Source organism: Parasteatoda tepidariorum, chromosome 3, assembly GCF_043381705.1.
Source record: "Parasteatoda tepidariorum isolate YZ-2023 chromosome 3, CAS_Ptep_4.0, whole genome shotgun sequence".
Taxonomy (NCBI): Eukaryota; Metazoa; Arthropoda; class Arachnida; order Araneae; family Theridiidae; genus Parasteatoda; species Parasteatoda tepidariorum.
Window position 1 is genome coordinate 95,673,117 of NC_092206.1, and position 27,351 is coordinate 95,700,467.

Consider the following 27,351-nt stretch of genomic DNA (forward strand, 5'->3'; position numbering starts at 1 on the left):
AAAGTAGGACAAAATTTAGTACATAAGTAACATAAATTCAAACGAAATATTTCAATTGAAGAAAATTTATAAGGTTTAAACAAAAGCCTAAAATGAAAACAAAACTGTTATAGTTTTAAAAAAAATTTAATACTTATTTGGTAATGTACTATATTATTTCTTTTAATTGATTATTAGATTTTTTTTATATAGTAAAATTTTTTTTTTTTTACCGAAAAAAGATCACTTAAGCAACAAAAAAATTGCAATCAAAATCACAAACAGTGAGCAGTTTAAAAATTCACGTTTTCTGCCACTTCAGGTAGCAATAAAATTACTTTAAAACTTTCTTTTGAAAATTAAGATTGATCTGTTTTGCGTTTGTATATAATCTTAAGTTTTTATGAAAGCGCTGCATTTTCAAAAGCATATCTGAAAGTCCTTATATTTTAGCGTTTTTTATGAATACGTTTTTCCAGAAAATATTACTCCTCACATTGAAATTTGGGTTTCAGTGTTGCTATGCTGCTAAAAATTGTTGCTGTTTGGCCCCGAATTTACGGTATTCAACCGATTTTTTTAGCCGAACATTCGGTATTCGACCAAATCACATTCGTTGCCAAAAAAAAAAAACGAAGGAAGAATAACTAGGATTTACTATAAAATGGTATCGAAATAGTGTATCAAAAAGTGACTATTTAAATGCGAGATTAGAAATTCGCGTGTCCTAATAATATCGTAGTTAAATAACGTGATTGTAAAAATCACGAGGAAAAGTATAGCAATAGTTTTAAAAAAAATCTCTTAAATGCTGTACACATGCTGAACTCAGCACGAATAAAGCGTGTCATAAGTGCAATTTAAAATTCGCATGTCCTAATGAAATTATCGGAAATTTTTATACCACATGGAAATGCATGCCAATAACTGCTAAAAAAATGGTTCAAAAAAAGAAAGAAATAATATCAAAAAAATAAAATAAATAAAAGAAAAAAATCACCTAGATTTACGACGAAATCGGCACAAATAAAGTGCGCCAAAAAATTATTATTTAAATGGATGATCTGAAACTGGCTTATCATAATAATATCATAATAAAAATTTGGGATTTTAGAATTCACGTTAAGCGCAAATAACTACTTAAAATAATCAGTTATATTTACGCTAAAATCGGCTTTAAGAAAGCGGGTTAAACATACATTTACTATAGAATCTGTAAAAAATTGAGCGTGTTGAAACGTGATGACTCAAAAGTGTGATTAAAATTTTCAGACATTTTTTTATTGTGTTAAGAAGATTTTGCGGGCCACACTTCAGTAGTCGGTGGGTCGCAGGTTGTCTACTCTACACAAAATAATTACCCTGCTGAAGTAGTTCTAATAGATGAAAAGTAATAGTGAGTTCTAACAGATGAAAAGAAACACTGCACATAGAAAAAAATATCTATAATTTAATTAATATAAACATATAAAAAAATCAATACTAATCATATATTCTCTTGTAACAAAATACATCTGTATATCAAAAAAGAAAAATCACCCAAAATATCTAAATTTGTACATCAACAAAAACAAAAAATTGTTGTAATTGCTCATATATAGTATAAAAATTCACAACATAAAAATATTACATCTGATATCTATTGTGACTATGAAATGACTTAAACATTTCTGATAATGTATAAGTAATAAATCATTCACAATAAGCATAAAATACTGAATGACTTAAAAGAAAATGACTCATAAACTGGAACAGCATTTCCTCTTCTTTGGACTATCTTCAGTGAGGCGGATTTCATGAGTAGGTTTACCGGTGGAAATCACTTTCGGTAATCTATTGGCTAAAAACAAAGATTAAACCGTTAGGCATGCTAGAAGAATTAACGTGTGTGTAAAAAAATAAACGCACAAGAAAAACTGATGCATCAAACAGGATATGTATGTACATGTGTATATATATNTATTACACTATATTACAATAAAGGTAGAGACACTTTCAGTTTTGCATGTATTTTTAAATTTCTCAAGAAATACTTAAAGGACTATTTTGTAACTTAAGAAGTGTTTCAAGCTATTTTAGGAGTTCAAGTAATTTTTCAAACTTAGCAATGAAGTTTAAAGCTGTCAGAGATTGGAGAGACGGACAATAAATTACAAAAGAAAACAAGCACTCTTGAGCACCCTATGCCAAAAAACAAGCAAGAAGTTTGTACTTGTATCAATTACTTTAGTTTTTATTTGCAATAACTGTATAAAATTTTGTAAATCTAGCTTAAAATTTTATGGAGATGAGAACATTTTTATAAGAAAACTAATTTTTTTGTCATATGTTTTTTTGTTATAACTTTAAAAGTATTTAGTAAAATTAAATTTTTAGAAAAATTCAAATATAATTACAAAATTATTGGGATAAAATTAGAAAATATGTACCTATTTTAATAGTTATAAAGATTATAGACTATGAAATCTCTACACAAGTTATAGTAATTCAAATCTAAGGGGCTGCTGAAATATTTCGAAAGTACATTTTTGGCAATTTCGGTCCACCCCCCGCACCTACTTCAAAGAAAGTCGTAACATCCTTTTTGCTTTAACATCAAGTGCAGTAATCTAATTTTAGGATTAAATTCAAATAAAAGCTTCAACTTTGCACAAAACAAAAGCTTTAATACATTTAATATTTTTTATAGAATATTCATTAGGAATCTTTTCTGCATATCTTTTGTGGCTAAATATCCTTAACTTTAAAACTCATAGAAGAAATTTCCTAAAAGTAACTTTCCTTTCAAATAAAACTTTTATAAATTACTTAAAATTTTTCATCCAAATCCATTACAATTCTTTGTTTTCTCCTTTAAAAAAAGACATGAAAATAAGATGATCTTACAATTCTTTGTTTTCTACTTTAAAAAAAGAAATGAAAATAAGCTGATCTTAATATTTTATGAAGGCACCGCTCTTACATCTTTTATATAGAATTAGATTCTCAATATTTGACACATTATTGCTAACAATAAAACCTTAAAATTATTCGAATACAAAATCGAATTTGTGTTTGATCTGCATTAACAGTGTGAAGTTATGCAAACGTGTAAGTTTTTTTCTTTGTTTTATTACTTTTATTTTCTTAACATCACTATGTGAATCAAAAAAAATGATGTAAATAGTAAAAATAAAAAAAAGAAAGGAAGAAAGAAAAGAGAACAAACATCATGATAGGAAAATAAAATCTGATAAGTCCATTTTATTGGGAAATTTTATAAAATACTCCACCAATCTCCAAAAAACTCAGCGCTACCACTGATGTTTGGTTTCGAATGGGAGTGTAGCTACGCACACTCCAACAATGAGAAATTCATATAAAATATCCTGTTATTCCCTCAAAACTGATCACTGAAGCTTAGTCTCAATTGAATTAAATCTTAGAATTGAAAAGGAGTCATGTTGGTGCCCATTTCATCAAGTGAAAAGACTGAGGGAATATGAGAAAAACAAGAGAATAAAAAGATATCAAATCACCCTAACACACACATGTAGCATATTTGTGGCATAGGCTTCAATTCCAGGGTTAGAGTATTTTTTAATATTTTTTTTTACACTGTAAACAAATCAGGTTATTATTTTTAAATTATGGCCTTTATAAGGCTAATTCTTAGTTTTTTTTAAAGATTTTAAATAAGGATGTTGACATCAAAATCAGGATGTTAAATTAAATAGTAATTTTCAAAAAGCCAAACTTGATTCTTTTTGTCTAAATTAATTTTATAATTTAAGATACAGTTTAGACAGACAACTAAAAGATTTTAAGAAAAAAGAAAGATATACTAAATGTGAAAAAAATGAGTTTTTATTAAATGTGATTTCTTTATTTCATTTTTATGCAACCTGTACTCAAGCAAAATTGTATGTAATTCTTTTAAATTTATTCTACAGATGGTAAAAAGCTTAGAATAACTAAAGATGATTACAGCAAACACATAAAAGATGATTACAGCAAACACAAATATGTGGCCAATAGCATTAAAACTCTTAACTGAGAATTTAAGGGCCCAATTTCTGAATTTGTGTTGTTTAAAGCAATTTCAAAATAGTATAATTGTAAATATCTTGAATTTACATTGACCCCTTATTTTACATATAAGTTTAAAAAAAAGGATAAAAATCACAGGTTTAAAGAAAAAAAATTTGCTTTGTTACGGTAGAATTTAGCAATTATGGTTTTTTGATGTAAAATTTTTACAAATTAAAATTCAGAAAGAAGAAAAATACCTTACATTTTCAATTAATAATCAAGAAAACATACTAAAACTATATAAAAATTTAAAGTACACGAAAGAAAAAAAAACATTTCGATAAAGTACCACACCTTGCAGACTAAGAAGTATAGAACACAATTAATAGTTACTTTTAGTAGGAGGGCAACTAAGACTAACAAGCAGTGATTGAAAAATTGTCTGCTAGTTGCCCTCCGATCACTTTTTTCATCAAAAGTGCACCTAATGAGCATTTTATAAATTTTTTTAAAAATTCATAGGGAATCATTATGAACATTTTATGACATTCTGAAAGTTGTTTTATTTAAAATTTGTTTTTTGCAATTTTTGCAATGTTTATCATATTTTGAATACTAAATTACTAAATTATAATACTAATTTATTTTAATTGCATAAATCTACAAAATTTTGAAAACGTTGTTACATATTTTTAAAGTGGCTTTTTACAAATGCTACAACGAACCACTGACAAGTAACAAAATTTCCTACTTTTGCCTCCTATCAAGAAGTTAATTTTCACAGTTTGTGAATAACTAAGTAGTGATGTTAGAAATAGAGCAAAAACTAGAGTGAATTCTGTAAAAATCAGTAGTTTTTAATAATCTACAAAATTTTTAATACATTTTTCCTTGCCTTTCAATAAAAAAATTTTATTAACAAAAATAAATAGTAACAAATTTATCTAAAGATAGATACTAACACTAGATAGATTTTAATATAGACATAAACTAGTTTTTCTTTCAAAGATATTTTGTTCTCCAAAAAATAAGCAGATAGGAGGAAATATTTTCCCCAAAACTATAGCAACAATAAAACTATGGAAGTTAAAATGAGTCTGGAAAAATCTGTTTGATATTATGTCAATTTTGATGCACTAAGGTATAAAACTTTTATTTCATTTCTTAATTAACTAAAAGTAAAAAAAATATATATATATTAATCAGCAGTAATTTAAAAGTTGGTTTAAACTCAGCATTTTTTTTATTTTCTTTAAATAATAACATAATTAAAAAGCTACGCAGATAGAAGTTATAAGTGTAGCTGTAAGGAATCAAGTTTTCTTAATCTACAAAGTATAAAGTTTTTATAAATTTAAAGCATATAAATATCATTACTTTTTTTCATCAAGCTCTCTAAGCATTTGTCAAGGCTTTTTTTCCTTTTAACTTTTAAGCAGTATAAAACCCAGCTTTCTCCAGATATAAACATTTATGCAAGTTGTGTCATAATTCCCTCCGGGAATTGTAAGGTTTAAAACAAACAAAATATTACCAATATATCAACACATTTTACTTTACCTGATAAAAAAAAACATTAAAAATTTTAATAAGTGAAACTTTGGTGATATGGCTGATTTAAAATTCTTGCTACACTTGCTATAACATGTCACGATCAGAGAGAGTGACTGTGGTTCTGATCCTTTGTCATTGTTCTGTCAAATCAAGTGGCATAAAGGAACGAATCACAAAATCTTAGTCCCCCCCCCACAAAAATCATAGAGAGTCATGCGTGAAGAGCGCGGTAGTCATGGAAGAAGATGATAGTTGTTGCCTGTCCAACATTCAATCCAGCAACATGGGAACTCGGTATTTAGGAAATCATGGTAATTTGTCAGATAATGGATGGTGTCTCCTATCTTGTTAAATAAGGAAAAACGCATAATCTTCCTGTAATTGGCATTAAACATAATAGCATCATATCAAGGATTAACTACACCATTAACTGCAAACTGACGTAAGACTTGAAGTCTTCTGCTATATTAAAGTTTCACACATTGAAAATGTGTGGAAAAAAACTTGCAATGTTTCTTTATTATGTAAAGCAAAATGTGTTGATGTATTGGTAATAACCGACCAAACCATGAAAAGATTTGAAACACACCCTGAATGTATTCAAACATTTTTGTATTACTCTGTTATCAAAGAGAATTGCTATTTATTTGCTCGCATGATTACTATTTTTTTTAAAAAAGCATTATATATCTCATCGAAGCAAACTTAAAACATATTTCACACAGAAAAGTGCTTTTACTTTATTTGCTAGAGCAAAAAAAAAAATAGTAAAAAATCATTTCATTCAAAAAATTTTAAAAAACAAAGCATTCTAACAAAAAAAAAATAGCATGGTACAGCAACTTAATTTACTAAGTGTAAATAACCATCATATTATCAAGCATAAAAAATCATTACACAATCTAAAGATATTTTGATTAAGTTTAACTAAAAAGATATAGCCATAGAATCATATTATTTTATCAGAGTAACATTGAAATATTCTCAACAATGATAATTACCAATTTCTTTAAAAAGTTCGTGAATGTTCACAGCAGTTAAAGCACTGGTTTCTACAAAGGCAGCATTAACAGACCTTGCATATTCTTTGGCTTCTGCAACAAAATGATACAATATAAAGAATTAAATACAAGTTTGAATTAAATATTTTAAGAGATTAAAACTTAAAAACATTATTTTCCAAACATTTTAGGTGATGACTGATAAAACCTAAAATGCATAAATAACTTCCTAGATTTTTCAAAAGTGTGATGAATTTTTATCCCTTCCAAGATTTACTACTTATTACTTCCAAGATTTTATTATGAAGCCACTGCATAATCATGACAAAAAGAAATTTAATATGTAAACAAGTGCTAGAAAGAATAGTACAGTAGAAATTTTTAAAAAGATTTTAAGCAATTATTATTTAAAAAAATGCGATCACCTGAATGAAAATTTCAAAAATTCATATATCATAAAAATTGGCCCAAAAGGAAAAGATTAAAAACAGTGATATTTAAAAGAATAATTATTGTAAACAAATATATTTCCCTGGAGTTGCGAGAGATGGCTTAAGCTGTCTGACAGCAGTTGGGTCTGTTCGAAAATTGATCACAGCAATTAAATAGGAAGACCTCTAGAAAAGAAATCTTGAGCAAAGTAACATCCTGGCTTGATGAGCGAGATTATCAACCTCTTGTGCGGCAATTCATAGTGCAGGTATAAGTCAAACATTGCATCAAAATTTCAAATCTGATGTCTCAAATCTTCCTCATCCCATGTAACTCATATTTAGCACCAAGTGATTATTACCAAAATTGAAAAAACGATTATCTAGCATCTGCAACATCACCAGAGCAAAGCCCAACGCTTGGTCTCATCACTTCAGGATCCCTAATTTACTGTTTATTCATTATTTTACAATTATTTAAAGAAACAGATAATTTCAGACATTGTGTAACTATTATAGAATATTGACTAACGGCATTTAAGATCCATGAGAGCTGACCACCCAAAACAGCGACCCAACAGAAGAAGCGTGGCCAATTACATACCCTGAAAACATATCTGAATAAACAAATACATTGCATGAGATAATATAGAAAAAATGCTATCATGATGCAAGAAAATTAATGGGAAGTTGGAAAAATTATATACATGGGGGATTTATTTTTGGAACACAATTTGCATTTGAGGAATTTTCAGTATCAACTATAAATGATTTTCAATAACAGTTGTCAATAATGACTTGATCTAAAATTGGCAGTGATTATGCATATGCACATATGATTGATGTTACATGATGATAGACCATAATCAGGATATGCCATTTTGTTCATATAGATGCATTAAATAAAATATGGTTTGTTAGTAGATATTACTAGTAGATATAAGATTATTAAGCCGTTACACATACAGTTCGTAAAAACTTGATATAATTTAATAATACGAATGGTAATAATAAATTAAAAATTTATTTAACATTCAGGGGTAATTGTAAGCACAACTCAAAAATCCTGAAAATTTTTTGAGTGAAATCATTAATGATGCATTTCAAAAAATTAATGTCTTTATAAATTTAAGTCATTGATATTTTCAAAATATGAAATTCTAAATAAATTATATGCAGCATAATTTAAATTAATAATTTACTAATAATAAGTTTACATGTTAATAAGTTTACTTTCATCTCTAATCACATTTATTATTCTACCATAAAAAATATTTACAAATGAAAAGTATGCCAAGTATAAATTCTAGTTCTAATATTTCTAAATTAATTATACAAAAATTTTACATAATATACATAAATGTAATCAATGATTTCTTGAAACTTTTGGACTTTGGATTTCTGGAAACTTCTGGATCGCAATTAGCAAAAAATCCGGAAATCAGGATTTTTTCCTCAGCACAATCATCACGAAACATTGAATAAAACTCATTTCAGTACAATTTAATAAAATAAATGGATGTTAAGTTCAAAACCTAATTAGTAAACCATAAAGCAAATGCTATCATTGAACAGCAAGGGATATCAAAACAGAAGTTTGGGTACCTTTGTAAGTAACTTCTCTCCTTCCTTCTAAATCTGCTTTGTTGCCGGCTATAGCCATAATTACATTTGAGGATCCATGCAGTTGTAACTCTCTGATCCATCCTTTGACTGACTGGAATGTCCCCTGAAAATAAAAGTAACAATCATTAAAATATAATAAAATAGAAGTAACAATCATTAAAATAAAATAAAATAGAAGTAACAATCATTAAAATAAAATAAAACAGAAGTAACAATCATTAAATTGAGGGCAAAATCTTTATTTCTTTTATTAGGGTTAACTAAATTAAAAAGCACAACACACACCGACAATACATATATAAATAAATAAATTATATTAAACTATTTCAACAATAAAGTCTAAAATATACAACAGTGAATTTTCATTGCATCCCTTTGTCATTTTAATGAGACTCTTGCGTAAAGAATACAACAATTTTGAAATAATTTTTTTTCTTCTAAAGACTTACTTTCAGAGATAATTTGAAACAATACTTTTTTTCCCATCTGTGTAATCATTCCTATATACAGAAAAGATAAATTTCTTTTCTACATATACAGTAAAACCCCGCTTAACGCTGTTTTGGTTTAGCGCTCTTTTACTTCAACCCGGGGATTCTCTGAAATTGTGAGCGTTGACTCCCCCAAATATGTACATAACATATCCGAAACAGTGTAGTTGTGTGTCATGTTTGGTGCGGTGCTGTAAGGACAAATTTTTATCATTTGAAACATTTGTTGACATTATTGTAAGTACAAATAAATTTATATAATACTATAATGATTAATACAGGGACAAATATTATGATCTTTAGTTTTAATCATGGGGGATAATGAAAAACAAGAAAAGAAAGCAACCAGAAAAAGCATTTCACTGGAAACTAAAATGCAAGTGATTAGAAGATCAGATTCTGGTGAACGTCAATCTCAAATTAATGCTGCATTGAATTTGGCAACTTCAACAATAAGGACAATTCTTAAGAATAAAGAAAAAATTCTGTCATCGGCAACTGTAACTACGTCAAGCTTTGCAACTAGAATTACCCGTTCTAGAAATAACATTATAGAGGAAATGGAAAAATGATTGTCTATATGGATTGACCAAGAAATTGAACGCAATATGCCATTAAGTCAATCTATCATAATGGAAAAAGCTAGAAGAATTTTTAATTACATTCAGGTTTAGGCAAGTGACATAAGTGAAACTTTCGTTGTTAGTCGAGGATGGTTTAATAGATTTAAACATCGGAATAATCTTCACAACATAAAGATTACAGGAGAAGCAGCAAGTGGCGATACGAAAGCGGCGGCTGAATTCCCAGTGATATTAAAAACAATAATTGAACAAGGAAACTATCCTCCAGAATTGGTTTTTAAAAATGTTGATGAAACAAGCCTGTTTTGGAAAAGAATACCAAAACGAACATTTCTATCCTATGAAGAGAATTTAGCACCAGGATTTAAAGCCATAAAAGATGGCTTAACACTTCTACTGGGTGGTAACGCAAGCAGAGATTTCAAATTAAAACCACTGTACTAGTTTAACACTCCAAAAATCCAAGCAATGAAAGGCATATCTAAATCAACTTTACCTGTAATTTGGGAGTCTAATAAAAAATCATGGATAAGTATGAAAATTTTCCAGGATTGGTTCCTTGAACATGCCTGCCCGTCTGTTAAACGTTATTGCAAAATTAAAAAAACTTGAACAAAGAGCACCACTATTAATTGATAATGCTCCAAGCCAACTAACAAATTTATCAGATTTAACAACATGCATTCCAGTCGAAGTGGTTTTTTTTTTTGCACCCTAATACAACTGCTTTAATCCAACCAATGAACCAAGGAATTATATCCAATTTTAAGGCTTATTACTTGCGGCTAACATTAAAACAGATGCTTGACAAAATAGACGGGGAAGAGAAGCAATCAATAAGAGAATTTTGGAAAAACTACAATATCATGAATGCTGTAGAAAACACAAACCTTTCTTGGAATGAGATAACAGAAAGATCTTTGAAAGGAGTATGGAAGAACATTTGGCCAGATTTAAGTAAGAGCGAAGACATTGGACACTCTGTCGATATGGATGAAATAGTGGAAGAAATAGTGGAATTAGCAAAACAAACCAATTTAGATGAGGTAAATGTGGAAGTTGAGAAGAAATAGTTCAAGAAACAGCAGCTAGTCTTTCTAATGATGAGCTCAAGGAGTTAACTGAGCAAGAAGAGAACAAAAATATTGATAGCAGTGATTTCGAAGAAGAGCAAAAAGAACTTTCGATGGCGTTTGTGAAAAGGAGTTTGACCACTATAACTGAAATTATGGACCAATTTGTTGAAAATGATCCAAATTTTGACAGGACTTNAAAAAAAAAAAACTTAAAATATGCTATTGTTAACAATTCGGTTAAAATTACGATAAATTGAAATTAATTTAGTTAAATTTTCGCGAAAAATTTATCAATTCACCTAGCTCAAAATAAGCGTTAAAAATATTGATATATAAGCGTTAATAATGCGTAAATAAAGCTCAAAATAAGCGTTAATAATACGTAAATAGTATGGATAAAATACGTTTGTATTTTGGTTAAAATAACGTAAAATGTACGTTATTTTAATAAAAATAAGCGTTAAAAACACGTAAATATTCTTGGTGAAAATAACGAATTTATAGAACCAAAAATATACGTAAATAGTTTGGTGAAAAAAACGTAAAAAATACGTTAAAAATTGGTTACGAAATTCACCTTAGTCAAAATAACGGCAAAAATCCGTCATTTTTACGTTAAAAACAGCCCAAATATAAACGCTTTTTTACCTAATTCGAGACTACCACTCGAAACGGAAATAAAACGTTTTAAATAAACGTTTTTTTGCTCTAAACCTTGTGGCATTTTAACGTTATTTTCACGTAATTAATACTTATCTCTGCTGCATGGGTCAGGATTTTTTCCAAAGCACAATCATCTCTGATCATTGAATAAAACTCTTTTCAGTACATTTTAATAAAATAAATGGATGTTAAGTTCAAAACCTAATTAGTAAACTATAAAGCAAATGCTATCATTGAACAGCAAGGGACATAAAAAAAGAAAACAGATGTTTGGGTACCTTTGTAAGTAACCTCTCTCCTTCCTTCTAAATCTGCTTTGTTGCCAGCAATGGCCATAATTACATTTGAGGATCCATGCAGTTGCAACTCTCTGATCCATCCTTTGACTGACTGGAATGTCCCCTGAAAATAGAAGTAGCAATCATTAAAATAAAATAAAATAGAAGTAACAATCATTAAAATAAAATAAAATAGAAGTAACAATCATTAAAATAGAAGTAACAATCATTAAAATAGAAGTAACAATCATTAAAATAAAACAGAAGGAACAATCATTAAATTAGGGGCAAAATCTTTATTTCTTTTACTACAGGGTTAACTGAATTAAAAAGCACAACACACACCTAAAATACATATATATATATAACTAAATTATATTCAACTATTTCAACAATAAAGGCTAAAATATACAACAGTGAATTTTTATTGCATCCCTTTGTCACTTTAATGAGACTTTCGTGTTAAGAACACAGCAACTTTGAAAAAAAAAAATTTCTCACTTTTAGAGATAGTTTAAAATTTGAAACAAAACTTTTTCCCATCTGTGTAATCATTTCTATATACAGAAGAGATAAATTTCTTTTCTACATATATGTGTATAGAAACAGAAGGAAAAAAAATCAGTTTGAGTTTAACTGCATTAAAATTTGCAATAAAACTATGCAGTTATTAAAATTCTCTCTGTTTTTTTTAAATCTATTATTATTTAAAAAAAGAGACTTATTTCCAATTCTTACAAGAATTGGGTTTACTCATATTTAAAACAAACATGAGATTAAGTTAATAAGTTGAATTTCTAAAGATGATGATTCCTCCAAATTATTTTCTTACTTTTTATAATTAAGTTAATATGTTTTCATTGTGAAAATGATACGGTAATTAAAGTTAAATTTTTTATAAATCAGTTACCAATTTTACAATTTAGGTTGCATATAATTGTAAGACTTAAAAATTTACCAAATAATGAAATTAAAAAAAAAAAAAGAAAACTACCATCAGCAATAACAAAACATTTTAACTCCAATGACATGTACATTAAAATAGCAATTAAATTATTCAAATATTTACTAACTCCTTCAAAAAATGAGAATTTTTGAGTAAAATAAATTAACAAAAAAAATCATGATTTGCTTAAAATCTTTTACTTCTATTCAGTATAACTGTGTAAGAATTTGGATAAAAATTAGAACAAAAGATTGAATAACTCCTAAAAAGATAATACAAAAAGGCAAATCATGAGGTATTTTTTTATTCATTTTTAATTAGAAATTAATTTTATAACTGTTTCAAGGAAATTTGACACATTTTAATTTTAAAATTTTGAATACTTTAGAGAATTTTTAACAAAGCTGCTTACTCTGAATTAAAAATAACATAAACTTCTGAAATTGTAAAAAAGGCATACCTGCCAACTGCTCAGGATTTTCCAGAAGATTTAATTTCTATATTTAATGTGGTAGCAAGGTTTTGGAATCCATGCTTGATTTAAGTAATACAAGTATTAGATAAATTTCTTCATTTATAATAATATTTAATTAAAATACAATTTTAACTAATAAGTATAAGTTTTACATAGTTAGTATAATATTACATAGCTGATTAATTATATTTATATTATATTTGTATGATATCTGAATCGTAATTGTAATCTTATGAACATACTAACAATTTAACACATACATTTATATTGAATTTGTTCTTGCACGAGACAGAAAATAAAAAAGAAAGAAATAATCAAATGAGCTGCATGCAATGATTAAAAATTTATCCAAAAAAGGTTACACTCGTGATGTAATATCAAAAATTCTGAAGTCAAGTGTAATGTATACATTGACTCGACTAAAAACAAGAGGAATAAGCACTACAAAAAATAAAAATACACACAGAGGAAAACCAGAATACAAAACAATCATGGAATATATAGTTCATCTACAGTAAGAACTTGCCGCGCAACAAAGTCTGAGGGAGTCTGCTGCTATGGAAACAAGAATAGCACATTTTAGGGAGAGTAGCTTCTCTTCACTCTAGGGCAACACAATAGACGGAAGAAAAAGATACCCTTTCTCTCGCGGACCCAAACCAAAACACGTCTTAAACAGTGATCTCACACACCTATTTAAAATAGTTATACCTCGTTACCATAGTCACCGCCACGGGTGCAGACGAATGACATGGGAAGTTCTTATTTCAGATAAACTATAAGCATAACATAATAACAAGCAAACATACCTTACAGTCACTATGATTAGAGAAGAGTTGAATAAAAGAAGGATAAATCCAATATCAGTTCACACTGTCAAGTGGGAGGTGATTATGTGGTCTTAGTTAAAATAACTGCACATTTTGCCAAAAATCTCTGCAGCAGCGTGTAAATAATCAAAACCGTCTCAAGGAACAAAACATATAAAAAGTGAACATTGAGTCAATGGAGAAAAGTGTTTTAGACTGATGAATCAAAATTTGAGTTTTTCTAAATGACTAAAATATGCCTGATGATTGGTTGATGAACATGAAAATCATAATTATTTACTTTATTCAGTGAAACATAATAGAAGTAACATGATGTTTTAGGGTGGTTTTTGGAGGCGGAAATGTAGGTAAATTAGTTCAATTCAAGTCATAACGGATAAAAAAAAAAGTTTAAAGTATATTAGTGCAATGCCATCTGGCATCTGTGATAATGGAAATGGGTTGGTCTTTCAATAAGATAATGACAAAAATCACACATCAAAACTTTGTGATAATTGTTTAAAATGAGAGGGAAGCAAAATGTCCTCTAAATCATGACTTGGCCTCCACAACTACTTGATCTTAATCTCATAGATAAACTAAGGGATAAATTAGGCGGACGAGCATGCATATCGACCCCAACCAATATAACAAAGCTCTGGGAATATTTGAATGATGCTTGGAGAAATTTGAACAGCAAAAAATTAGAAAAATTGTTTTTGTTTTTTTTTAAATGCCAATTCTGTGTGAGGCAGTCATCTGTGCTAAGGAGGATCATATTGACAAAAGTAAAATTTAAAGAAAAATTGTATATATATGTAGAATTAATTTGCTACTTAAAATATTGTTTCTAAACATGTAGTCAATAAACATTTTGTTTTTTATTGATAATTCACAAGTTGATAAGTTGAACAAGAAATTTTTCATGCTAGAGTAAGCAAAGAAATAAAATAAAGAGTTATAAAAATTCACTATTCATTTTATTTCTCTAATAACATGTTATTTTAACCTTTTTACAACAGGGCACCTTAGTTTAAGACACTGGCTCGGGACGAAGCGGAAGTGAAAGGAATTATACTACAGGATAGAATTTTTGCACTACTAAGTCCAAGTTTAGAAATAAAACCACAAATAATGAAGTTTAAGTCCTACCACCATAATTTTTTGTACCATTTTAGATAATTACATAATATGCTATATACATTAAAACTAGGCTTTCCGAAATAACAAGACAAATGCACAAAATATGTCCCAAAGCAACACATATTATAACAAAACTGATGCTGAAACCCTAAAAGAACCCACATAGAAGCAAAAAAAAAAAAAGTTTCATAGAGCTACCAGAAGTGAGAATGTTTAGATCCCACAGAAAGTTAAGTTTTAGATTAGAGTCCCTAGCCGATGTGATTAGATTTGAAGAGATTAGTTTGTCCCTAGCCGATGTGCAAAATACCAAAGACAGAATATGAACAATCTGAAGGTCAGAATACTACCACTGCATTCAGTTTAAAAGCAATCAGGGGTCCGTCTAGGTTTTTTTGAGAGGTACGTATTTTGTGAAAATTTAGACATAATTTGTGAAAATCAACATTAAAAATCAACACCAAAATATGGTAAAATAAGAGATTATTTTCAAAAATTGTCACTAGAAATAAAAATCATTCATGATTGGTAAATTTCTATATATTTTTCCCCATACATTAAAGAATAATGCTGCTATTATAAAATTTTGAGCTTAAAATTGCATCCAAATTTAAAAATCCATTGTCCACAGTTAAATTTCAACTTGCATTTAACAGTACTAGAATTAAAAGCTATTTTCATTATGAGAACATTTTCAACTAGGTCATACAGAAAAAAGTTTCAAAAGGGAAAAAATTTTCATAAAAAAATAAAGGTCTGTTAGAAGAAATTTACAATAATATTAAAGATATTGTTTGAATGTTTAGAATGATGCTCGAATTTTGACTTCCTGTGTAGTTTATATAGAGAGAACCTCGTTGTTTCATTTTAATAAACTCTGACATTTATAGTTTTTTATGGCGATACAAAAAAAAATTTTAAGAGTTGAATTTTAGAACTTGCTTTTTTTTAAAAAGTATTTTTGAAATTACCGTTTTTTCTGAAGGTACCGTTAAACAGTAGTAAATTTGCCTTGGACAGACCCCTGGTAATGACACCGAGTGCCATCTAGAGGTTTTTAAAAGTTTTTTTAGCATAAAATGCATATATGCACTGCCCGTTCATATGGCGGAGGTTTGTTCTCCGTCAGTAGCCGCCAATATTCGTATAGCGGAAAATAACTTTATATAGTCTCCAGGAAAGAATATACAAATTTTTTAGTGAAATTTAGATTTTATTAAACATAATTGGTGATATAGAGAATGGCCATTTCTTCATCCAAAAAAAAAAAAAAAAAGAAATCCCTCAAAGGGATAAAATCAGAATACCCTTTTATTGAGAGATCATACAGCCAGAATATTATTTCTGACGCTTAGAAATTGAGACAGTCTCCACAAATTTGAAATTAAAAGTGAATATAATTATTCCTAACGGACATCGAAAGCATGGGTCGGAGATCCAAAACTGACGATTTATCAAAATACAACATAGCCAAAACAAAGCCAACCAGCATAACAATAATGGGTTTAAAAGAACAGCTTGGCGATCACGAGTCGCCAACAAATTTATGAGAATTATTACAACCATGCAGTCGAAACATTTAGCGGTTAGAAATTTAGAATAAAAAGTTACAAATAGATTTTCGTTTTCGATTAGAGGCGACAGTGAATTAATAAGTCTGCATTAGTAATGAAATAAAAAGCATCCATTACATTACTTCTCATATTAAAAGATTAAGTCTTTGATTTGTTTTAAATGTAATTCTATTAAGAAAAATAAGCTTAAGTAATGAAAGATATTTTAAAAGATAGGAAATAAATATGTAATGCCAATTGTGGCATCACAGTTCATAAGGTTTTCGCAGGCCTAAGATAAGTCTACATGAAATGCTTATATGATTCGCAGTCATGAAGGGGAAAGAAATATATTTTACGAAATATGACAAATTTTCTTTAAAATTTTAGTATAATAGTTATTTAGCTAAAAGGATTATGTGAAGTGCAAAATGTTTCAAGAAAATACTAAGCAAATACATTAGCATAGTTTTTTACGTTACAATTATAATTATACAAATATATATTGTTCAATACAAAGATCTCATAATCAAGATATATCAGAGAGTTTTGACATTCCCAATTTAACATAAATTCCGATACATAGCAAAATAAAATTTCTTAGTATGAACAATTTTAAATTAGTTAACAGCATAAATTATAATTTTTTATCATCAAAGTTTTCATTTGAAACATTGTACAATAGCATTCCTTATGCAAATGGAATCAAATCAGCAAAAAATAATTTTAGTTTAAATTAAAATATTTCAGAGTAAAACACTTTAAAATTAAAAAGATGAACAATATTAAAATTGTTTTTATTTAGAATCGAACTAAGCTTAAATGCTTATTTTCTCAGAGAGAACAAAATTATGAGGAAAATAGTAACATAGGCAGATAACATAATTTGAATTCTTACACAGTAATTACAAAAATACATACTTACTACACATTCAAGCCTCCTAGATAAGCATAAAATATCAATAAAATAAATTAATAATGATAGACATGACACAAATTTCACAAATTGATTATTTAAAGTATAAAAAATTATGTCTCATGTAAAAGTAAATTATTCTTCATTTATTGTGTCTAAACTACTTATTTAAGTTCCTTAAACTTCTTATATTATAGTTTATATAGTATCTTAATATTGAAAAGAATAGATAAAAAAAATCAATTTGCAGCTGAGCAGACACAAACAAGTAAAAATTTATTCTTCTGGGAAACAATAATAACTTGGCTGAGTTTGTAAATACATACTGATGCAGAATTTGTTCACATTTTTCATCTTCTGAGAATAAAGATAATGAAGAATAGAAAAATAACAAAAATCCTTTTTTTGGTACTGTTATTAAAAAGAAAACCAATTCATTATAATGAAGTTTTATTAAGAAAGTTGCGGAGTGTATATAAAGCCTGCAATTTGAAATGTTGCACAGTGACATGACTTTTCATATTAATGGCATTTAAATAATTATTTATAATAGTTTTTAAAAATCTTTTAGAGCTTATATTTTAATCAAAAAAATTATAAACACATTTTTCCCAACATTTTCCAATCACTATTAAATAAAATAAACTCACTCAATGCTACTTTAATACGATAAAAATAAAGATGAAAAACAATATTACATTGGTGAAAACAAGTTACAAAGAAAGTACTAAAACAAAAAAAGACAGAGAGGGGGAAAAACACGCAAGATTTTAAGAACCTAAAAATCAATAAACAAGATAGAGTGAGAAAAAAACAAAAAAGTCTGAAAATACCTATCAACTCAAATCATAAAAAAATAAATTAAAAAAGTGAAAGAAACTATTTTGAACAAAAAGACAATATTCTAATTACTTATACTTACATAAAGTTTTCTTTTTTAATTACTAAAAAGTTAAGTTTTTTGTGTACATTGACAGCCTAACATACTGTTAAGTCTTATACATCAAGAGATTAAAATAATAATAAAGCCAAACAATAAAATAATGTAGAAATATTAAGAGAAAATATACATTTAACATAGCAATGTCTTTTATTATTTTCTCTCCGTAAAATTTGATTTAAGTTTTTATTATTTGTTTTCAAATATTCTGATAACCATTTTCAAATCGCTAATAATGATAAATTTTATTTTTTAAGTTGGAAATTCTACCAAAAGTCAAAAGAATTATACACCTGGTAAAATATAAAATAGAAAGAGAGATAAGTGCTTTTTAAAAGAGTACTAAGCAAGCAGTATTATGTATTAATTGGAATTTTTTAAGGATTCTATGAACTTTTTAAACTCTTGATTTAATAAATAATTTAATACTTTGATTTGATATAACAAATAGACAATTTATAAAAAAAAATCCTATACATATAAGCAAAAAGAGAGTATTTGCAACCTTTGAATATATAAAAATTTTCAAGAAGTTTTTAATTTTAAAAACCCATTTTATATAACTTAATATAAGACAAATGAATTTGAAATAAAGATTGTTGATCAATAAGTATAAAAATTTCATTGATATTCTTACTCGATTAGTAACATCATAAACTATGACAGCTGCTCCCGCATTTCTATAATACATTGGTGCCAAGGATCTATACTAAAAATAACATCATATAAATATTACAATCATTTTCAGAAACTCACAACAAAGCACTGAAACTGAAATGCTATTAATTGCATTAAGAAGCAAAAAAAAAGTAGAATAAATCACACAAACGTAACAGGTTCTTAAGATTTGGAAAAATTATTTAAAATGTGCTGTGTAAACATACCAAAATTCGAGAGATTCAACCTAATATATGATAAAATTTAAAATTTTTTTTTTAGCATTAATGATGACATTAAATATGAAGGTCTTACAGCAATTTTTACTAAATAAAAGCTCGGCAATCTAGAATGAAAAAAAAAAAATTATTATGGGTATATTTTCCATTCTTAGCAAATTGAAATAATAAAGATTAGGAATTCAACTAGAAACTGCATACAACATACAATAAGGTGATTTTTTTATAAACATGAAATATATAACTGAGAAATTTCTAAAGTTTCATAACTTTTTATTATTACCAACAAATAGTGACCACCCACTCGGAAAATATGGGGACTTCATCGAATTATTAAACACCACAGTTTTTACCAATTTTTAAAAACATAACTTCTTCCTTCCACACATTTTACTAAGTTGTAAACTAGAAAATTTTTTTTTTTAATTTTAAGATTAAAATTTAGATAAATGATTTTCAAATGATAAAGAACTACTTTAAAGGACAAAAATACAATCAAATTCATTCATCCTGTTAATTCTGAATAAATAAATATGTGCACTCTATAATTTCTTACAAGAGATACATCAGCACATAAAACAGTAATTAATAAGATATGGTTATGAGAAGGCCTCAATTTCCAAGTGCTCCTTTCAAGTCCAAACTTGCGAGTGTTTAAATGGTTCATTTCGGGAGAGGAACATATATAAGATACAACATTTGATAACTTAATTTATAGATGAAAATAAATAATTTATATATACTCACACGTTCTTGGCCAGCTGTATCCCATATGTTAAACTTGAAAGTACAATCATCAACCAGAATACATTTAGTCATGAAAGATGCTCTGCAAAATTGAGTTATGTTCAAAATACATTATAAAAATAGTTCAATTCACATCTTTTATTTACAAAAGTTTACTTAAAATCTTAATAACTATATTAAAAGAAAAATTATTATAAATTTATGACTTATTTGTGAAATCTGATATCTCAAATTTCAAACAACACTAAGATTATTTTGCTCACCCAATCGTACTTTCAACAGCAGGATTGAAAGTGTTGTGTACAAATCTTTGTACAATGCTTGATTTTCCAACTCCAGAATCCTGATTAGAAAATAAAAGTAATTAAAATCTCTATAATTAAGCCTATTTTCAAGTTCTTTATGATAATTCAGCATAGAAATTGACAGATCATTACCCCTAAAACGCATAATTTTATTTCTTGATGTGCGTTTGCCATGACCAGAACAGCTCAAGAGGATTATAAAGCTCCAGGTGTATATTTTAAGAAGAGAAATGCGCTGAAGACTGACTTAAAATGGAATGATTTATGGAATTAATTTGATGAAAGTAAGATTTCGAAAATTCTATGTCCACCCCATTTTATAAATCTTTAAAGAACCATAACGAATTTAATTAATTTTGCCTTGACCGAGCATCTGAGCAGACAGCCACAACAACAAATGTAAACAAATAACGCCTCTTCATTTATCTGTTGCCAAGTTTAGTAACCCACATATTATAAAATTAAATAAACTTCTAGAATCAAAACTACTAAATTAAAAGATTTCATAATGATAATTAGGATTTAATAGCTATTTATTGCTCCTTTTAATGATTCTTTTCTCAATTTTATATTTTAATATATCATGAACTTGAAACAGTTTTTAGACAAGTCAACTTCAATTTTCAGAATTTGACAACTGTGTAAACAGTCTACAGATAAACAAACAAGCAAGAATTTGCCTTCTATCCGAAGATTACATAGTGATATAATTTGGCTGAGATCTTCGTTTTCTTAGTATATTTGATTCTAAATAAAATCTGCACGTTTTAAGGATATATTCTTCTGGATTGACATTAAACATTGTTCTGCTTATCAATTGTTCATGATCATCGAATATCTTCGATCTTGACAACGATAAAATAAATCTCTCTTTCATTTCTAAATTTTCACGTAATTATACGTAATTATTTTCACGTAATTAATAATAACATTTCTTTTATTAAATGAAAATTGTGTTGATTTCTTATTCATTATTTTTGTTTCTTTATTTTATTAATTATATCTTCATTACCCTTTTAATGTTTATAGGTGAAATTATGGGAAAAAACACTACTAAGGACACTAGTCATGCTCTCCCAGTTGAGTCATACAGAAAACAAATTGGTAAGTAAATTTTTTATTTATTTTAATTTTACTTATTTATTTTATTTTAATGTATTACTGTTCTTTATTTATTTAAACAAATGCTCTAAAATTGTTTTACATTCTCATATAATTTTGAGTGCTTTATTTATCATTCAATAGGTACCACATTAAGTAGTGTAGTTCTAAAGTCTTTTTGAGAAAAAAAAGATGGGGATATTTCAGTATCGTGATCTGTTGCTCCGACTGCAATAGCCAAGGTGCCAATTAGATTTAACCTTGCATATTTTTTTTTTAAGAAAAAGGAAAAGCATGTAAATGTTTATTTGGGATAGCTACAAGTTATACTTTTCCAGTCGGTTTCCTTCTGTGATGTTTGTTTAGTTAAATGTGAGCCGTCACCAAGACATGGCAATTATTCTGCCACAGAACACGATACAAAATCTCCTTGAAAAGATTTCTGTATCATGATCTGCAGCGGAATAAATACTAAGTTTTGGCAACTTCAAGACAGCAGCCAAAGAAAAAAAAACTTTTAAAAAAAAAACATTGCAAAAGCGAACCAACCTGAAGGATATAACTCATATCCATCCCGGACTAACTTTTACACTGTTTTTTTTTTTTTTAATTGCAAATTTAAAATCCGCTGCATGGAAGTTGCCAAAACTTGGCAATTATTCTGCCACAGATCACAATACGAAATCTCTTTGGAAGCATTTCTGTATCATGATCTGCAGCTGAATAATCGTTAAGTTTTGGCAACTTCAAGACAACAGCCAACAAAAAACTTTTAAAAAAAAAGCATTACAGATGGGGACCAACTTGAAGGATATAACTCTTATCCATCCAGAACAAACCTCTATACATTTTTCTTTCTTTTTTTTTTTTTAATTTCAAGTTTAAAAATACTTGGTGATTCTACAATCCCCAAATATCCCTAGTTTTTGTGTTATACTTAAAGTGTATTTTTTAAATGTTTTTATTTATAGTTTTGTTTTATAAAAATACTAATAGTATTTTTTAATAAATAATGAAAATATTTTTAATGAGTTGGGAAAGAAATACATGATTTATTTAATTGGTGTATTTTCTGATTACTGTTAAAAAAAAAATTCCTACTGAAAAAATTACCCATATCTGTTACTTTTTTTAAACATTATTAAATGTGATATCACTTCAGAAATTTTAGTTCTGATGCATAATAAAATCATAGCAGTGAGTTTTTTCATGGTTATATGTACTTATTTAATTTATCATAAGTAATCTTGAAAATTAATTTTTTTTTTCCTGTTGTAACTGTAAAATAATTATGTACTTATTATAGTTTTCTTGAATGTTTATTATATTTAGGTAAACAAGATTACAAGAAATCAAAATCTGAATTGAAAGAAGCTAAGGCTAGAGCTCAGGCTAAGAAAGGGATCAGCAGTTTCTACAAGGTTTGTAGACACAGTCAAAAATACACAATTAATATGCCAGTTACAAATTATTCAGTTATTAAAAGGCAATAATGCACAAGCATAATCTGTGTTTTGAAGTTCACTTCTTGATTTTTAATTTCAAGAAGTGAAACAGATTTTCTTTTTAAAACAGAAGGATGAAATTACTCTCAGTAAAAAAAATTTTGGATATCACTGCAGGCATGTAATAAGAAACTCTAAAATTTTGTAAAAAAAATACTTAGAAACAATTGTTGTATAAAGGTTACCTTTGAAAAAATGTGGCTTGTTGCTATATATTGCCCTGAGCCTTTTTAATTGATGGATATGTGTGCGCAATGTTATGTAGAAATTATGGAGCAGAAAACATACCATATCATCAATTATATACATACACATATTCCTTTTCACTCCAAATTAGGGCATAGGGCTTCTATCATAGCTTTCTATCTCATTCTATTTTTCATTTGCTCTTCTAAGGATTTCTGCATTACAAATTTTATAGAATCAATTAATATGCACAATTCTTCTTAAACAGTTGTTAGTAAATATGATGTTTTTATTGCAGTGCCATGTCTCAAATCCATATAGTAGGACAGATTTAACATTTGTATTGAGAGTTCTAATTTTTGTTGACTTCGTAATTTTGTTTTTCCAGCATTTATTAAGAATAGCATAACTGGTTTGGGCTTTGTTTAATCTATCTAATATATCTTCATCAGTTCCTCCTTTGTTGTTAATTATATTTCCAAGATATGTAAAACTGCTCACCTCCATTTTATTATATTCTAAGAATATGTCATTTAATTGTTTAGGATTAATTTTTAAAATTTTTGTTTAATTTTAGTTAAAAATAAGCCCCATTTTTCTTTCATCATCATTTAACAGAAATGATTAGCATAAATGAAAGGATTCTCAAAAACAAGTGTTACTTGTCACTTTATTTTGTAACTTTTTTGTTTCTATTAATAATTTGTTTTTAAATTGATTTGTAGGATGTTGCTGTTATGATTGGGGCTTTGGCTGCTGTTATAGGAGTATTGTACACAGCACTGTACTACTTTTTGGAGAAAAAGGAAAAATAATCTCTCAAGAATGAAATAAGTTTTACCGACTTTATTACTGTTACACATTATGTGCCTTAGATTTTTATGACAGCATATTTTCTAGTGAATACAAACTTATTTCAACACTGACCTATCAGATTAGTCAGTGTTGATGTACGAAATATCCTTTACTTCCTAATTATAGTGAATGAATTTTACTTAAACAGTATATGATACATATTGTAAATTTTAAAAATATCAATTAGTTTATTGCAATATTATTTCATTGAAAAAATTTTGAAATTTTGAAGTATAATTATAAATACTTAAATATAAAGTTTTAGCTCATTCAATGTATTTGAGATTTTGTTGGACCTTGCATTTTTATGTATAAGATAAAGTTTCATCAGAAATTGAGTTAGTTTTTAAAATTAATTAAAAATATTTAAAAACCTGTAGACATTAATTGATGAGCTTCTATTTAATTTGATGGAACTAAAAATTGTTTCTATTCAATGTTGTGCAGTTTTATTGACACAAAACTTGCTCTCACTGATACCTTATCAAAATGTATTATGACACCCTATTAAAATTGATTATATTAATTCATTATATTAATTTATTACTATGCTATTTTAATTTTGTAAAAATTATTAAAAGCGTTTTGTGTCAAATAAATATTGTTTCACTCTATTTAAATACAGATAACATTTAAATCAACTAGATTTTATTCAAAATATTTTCTGTTCCATTTTATGATAATTTGTTTTTATGTCATTTATGTTTTACCTTACAATCATTACCCTCAAACTACTATAGAATTTCCATAGTTCTTGAAAATATTTTTTCTAGTGGTAGCGCTGGTTATATATTAGTATTTCAATAAATAAGCAGTAACATAATTTTGTGCCCCACTAAAATAATCATATTGAAGGTCAGTTCAAGACATGATCCTGCTTGAAAGTCTCGATAAAATTTTTATAAGTATCGTATTTGTTTTAGAAATTTCAACTTTAGTTAGATACCCTGATAAATATATTTCATGCAAAAATCAAATGTTAGAAGGTATGCTTACAAATATGTTCGAGCACAAATATTTTATCTAGTCTGTCTGAGCACAAATATTAATTTAGTATTTTATCTAGAAAGCACTATGTTAATTTTGAAATTCCATTCTCTTTTGAATTTTATTTTACAACATTTTGTGCTTCTTCTTTTATTATTAATTGAAATTGAAAACTTATTTTGTTATTTTTTTTATAAATACTTTTGCCAATTTTTTGTTTTGTTTATATTGTAATATAATGATTTAAGTTTCCATTTTTGTGTATGTCTTTTTAATTATAATGTTCCTATTATATCATGATCTTTTTTTATATTTATATACACTAAATATTCATTGTTTTTTTTTTTAAAAAAAATACTTCTTTGGTATTTATTTTTATTATGCATTAAAAGTGTAATACCTTTATTCTAAGAGTTAACTGGGAGAGAAACATACTTTTGCCCATTTTTGAAGCATAAATTTAGCCTGCACCATAGAATTTTAAATTTTTACATTTCATGTGGCACAATGAATTTAGCTTTTTACATAAATTAAAAATGACTTAGTTATTTCCTAATCTAATTAATGTTTGTACACTCTTAGCATAAATTATGTTTGTTCAATTTAACTTTAACAAACATAAAAAGTTGATTAAAATAAAATTTTATATTTGCCTCTACATTTTAAACTGATATTTATAAAAGTAATTTATTTAAGTTTCTCTTTTAAAAATCATGGTAATTAAGTAACTGAAGAATGTGGAAAAAAATTAAAATGATATTTTAAAAAATTAAAAATTTCTAGATTTAAGTACACTTTGTAGACATTACATTTGCAGACTTTACCAAAACTCGGGCTAGAAAATTTTAAATTGAAAATTATTTATTGTTTAATTGATTTTTTTATTGTATTGGTTGTAGAATAGCATATCTTGTAAATGGCCTCTATGGCTTGGTTGTCACCATTCACCAATAATGACTTTGCATAAATGTAACTACATTTCCTTGATTCAAAATTCCTTATCAATACTCTTTAAAACCTGAGATCTATTTTAAAAATAATAAGATTTTTTTTGCTACATACTTATTTGTAATGCTAATTAGATAATTCAAATTATCTCCTAGCTGAAGATCGAATAAAATAAATATCATTGAAAACTGTATTGTTTATCAGTCATTATACTACCTGACATAAAGAAAGGTCTTATAAAAGCTGAAGTAAAAAAAAAATTTGAAGAAAAATTAGTTTTTTTTATTTATTATTATTATTATAAGCAAAATAAAAAGAAAAAAGAATATTTGGAAGCTGAAAGGAAATTTGATTATCAAAGTAAATAAATAAATAAAAGTTTAGTTTAATTTGGTTTGTAAGCGCAAAAAAATAAAAATAAAAAATCTGTGAGACCTGTAATTTTTCTGCATTAATAGGGTCTTTTTTTCTGATTTTCTTTTTTTTTCTGTTGCTTATTTTAAAACATTATGATTTTGATATACTTGACTTGCAATAACGTCTAAGTAGAATTTTTATTGCTTCTTCGTGTTGCCCTCCATTTTTAATAATCTTTAATTGTCAGCCTGTGTCTAATAAGAATCTTTTTTTTCTGTCAGCATTTTATTGGACATATGTTGCAAAATTTTTACGCTGCGGGTATAGAGACAACTTTTACGACTAATATTTTATGTAAAGAGAGGAATCTATTAATCTGTACAATACATTTTTGTGCATGATCCAGCATTAATTGAAATTAATTTTATGGAATTATAGAGAATAATTGACATAAATCTTTTACAGTCTAATTCTGTGTAAAAACAACAGTTAGATGATGGTTTTACAGACTGCTTTTCTTACAGTTGGAAAAATCAAAGAAACACTGATCCGAAAGAACTTAAAATATCAATAGTCTGTTCGCAACTATTTTCTTTCCTTATTTATTTATTTATATGAATAGTGAAAACGTTAATATCTGTACTGCCACTCTTAAAAAAAAGTTTGGGTTGCTTGGGTTAGGACTTGGTTGCAAATAATTCTAACAAGATTGTGATTTTGTGTGAGTTCAAATATTTAATTCATCGGTAGTTTTTATTTTGTCTGTAGAAAGTTTTCCAATTTTAAACAATAATGAAAATTTTAGTACATTCATTTCTTTTCATAGCAAAAATTTTCCAATTCTGATATTCAACATTTAAAGGGAATCCTTCCTATTTTTTTCATAGCAATAAATAATCGTTCATCTACCTTTCCTTGAAATGTTTAACTCTGTTCTCATGTTCTCTCTTCCCACTGCAAACAATGCTTTAAATCAATTAATTTCTTT

General features: G+C 27.2%; 2 protein-coding genes across 4 annotated transcripts; one reads left to right on the top strand and one right to left on the bottom strand.

The window, feature by feature from the left end:
• Positions 1-1,409: 1,409 nt before the first annotated feature.
• LOC107449325 (ras-related protein Rab-22A) lies at positions 1,410-21,065 on the bottom strand. 2 transcript variants are annotated; one of them, XM_016064823.4, is made up of 7 exons: positions 20,557-21,065; positions 20,383-20,462; positions 20,120-20,201; positions 19,114-19,185; positions 8,582-8,705; positions 6,546-6,638; positions 1,410-1,819 (listed from the first exon to the last, which is right to left on the bottom strand). In XM_016064823.4, exons 1-7 carry the CDS (start codon positions 20,596-20,598, stop codon positions 1,719-1,721), a joined length of 594 nt encoding a protein of 197 aa, XP_015920309.1. In that variant the 5' UTR covers positions 20,599-21,065; the 3' UTR covers positions 1,410-1,718. The 2 variants fall into 2 exon arrangements, with proteins under 2 accessions (XP_015920309.1, XP_042902563.1); XM_043046629.2 differs by lacking the exon at positions 8,582-8,705 and adding an exon at positions 11,695-11,818.
• LOC107451287 (triple QxxK/R motif-containing protein) lies at positions 20,808-26,905 on the top strand. Of its 2 annotated transcripts, XR_011636469.1 has the most exons (5): positions 21,050-21,315; positions 21,454-21,528; positions 22,858-22,946; positions 23,942-25,753; positions 26,103-26,213. XR_011636469.1 is itself a non-coding variant. In XM_043046630.2 (4 exons), the coding sequence occupies exons 2-4, from the start codon at positions 21,462-21,464 to the stop codon at positions 24,029-24,031; spliced, it is 246 nt and encodes an 81-aa protein (XP_042902564.1). In that variant the 5' UTR covers positions 20,808-21,315; positions 21,454-21,461; the 3' UTR covers positions 24,032-26,905. The 2 variants fall into 2 exon arrangements, 1 of the variants encoding a protein (XP_042902564.1); XM_043046630.2 differs by having other exon boundaries at positions 20,808-21,315; positions 23,942-26,905.
• Positions 26,906-27,351: the final 446 nt, after the last annotated feature.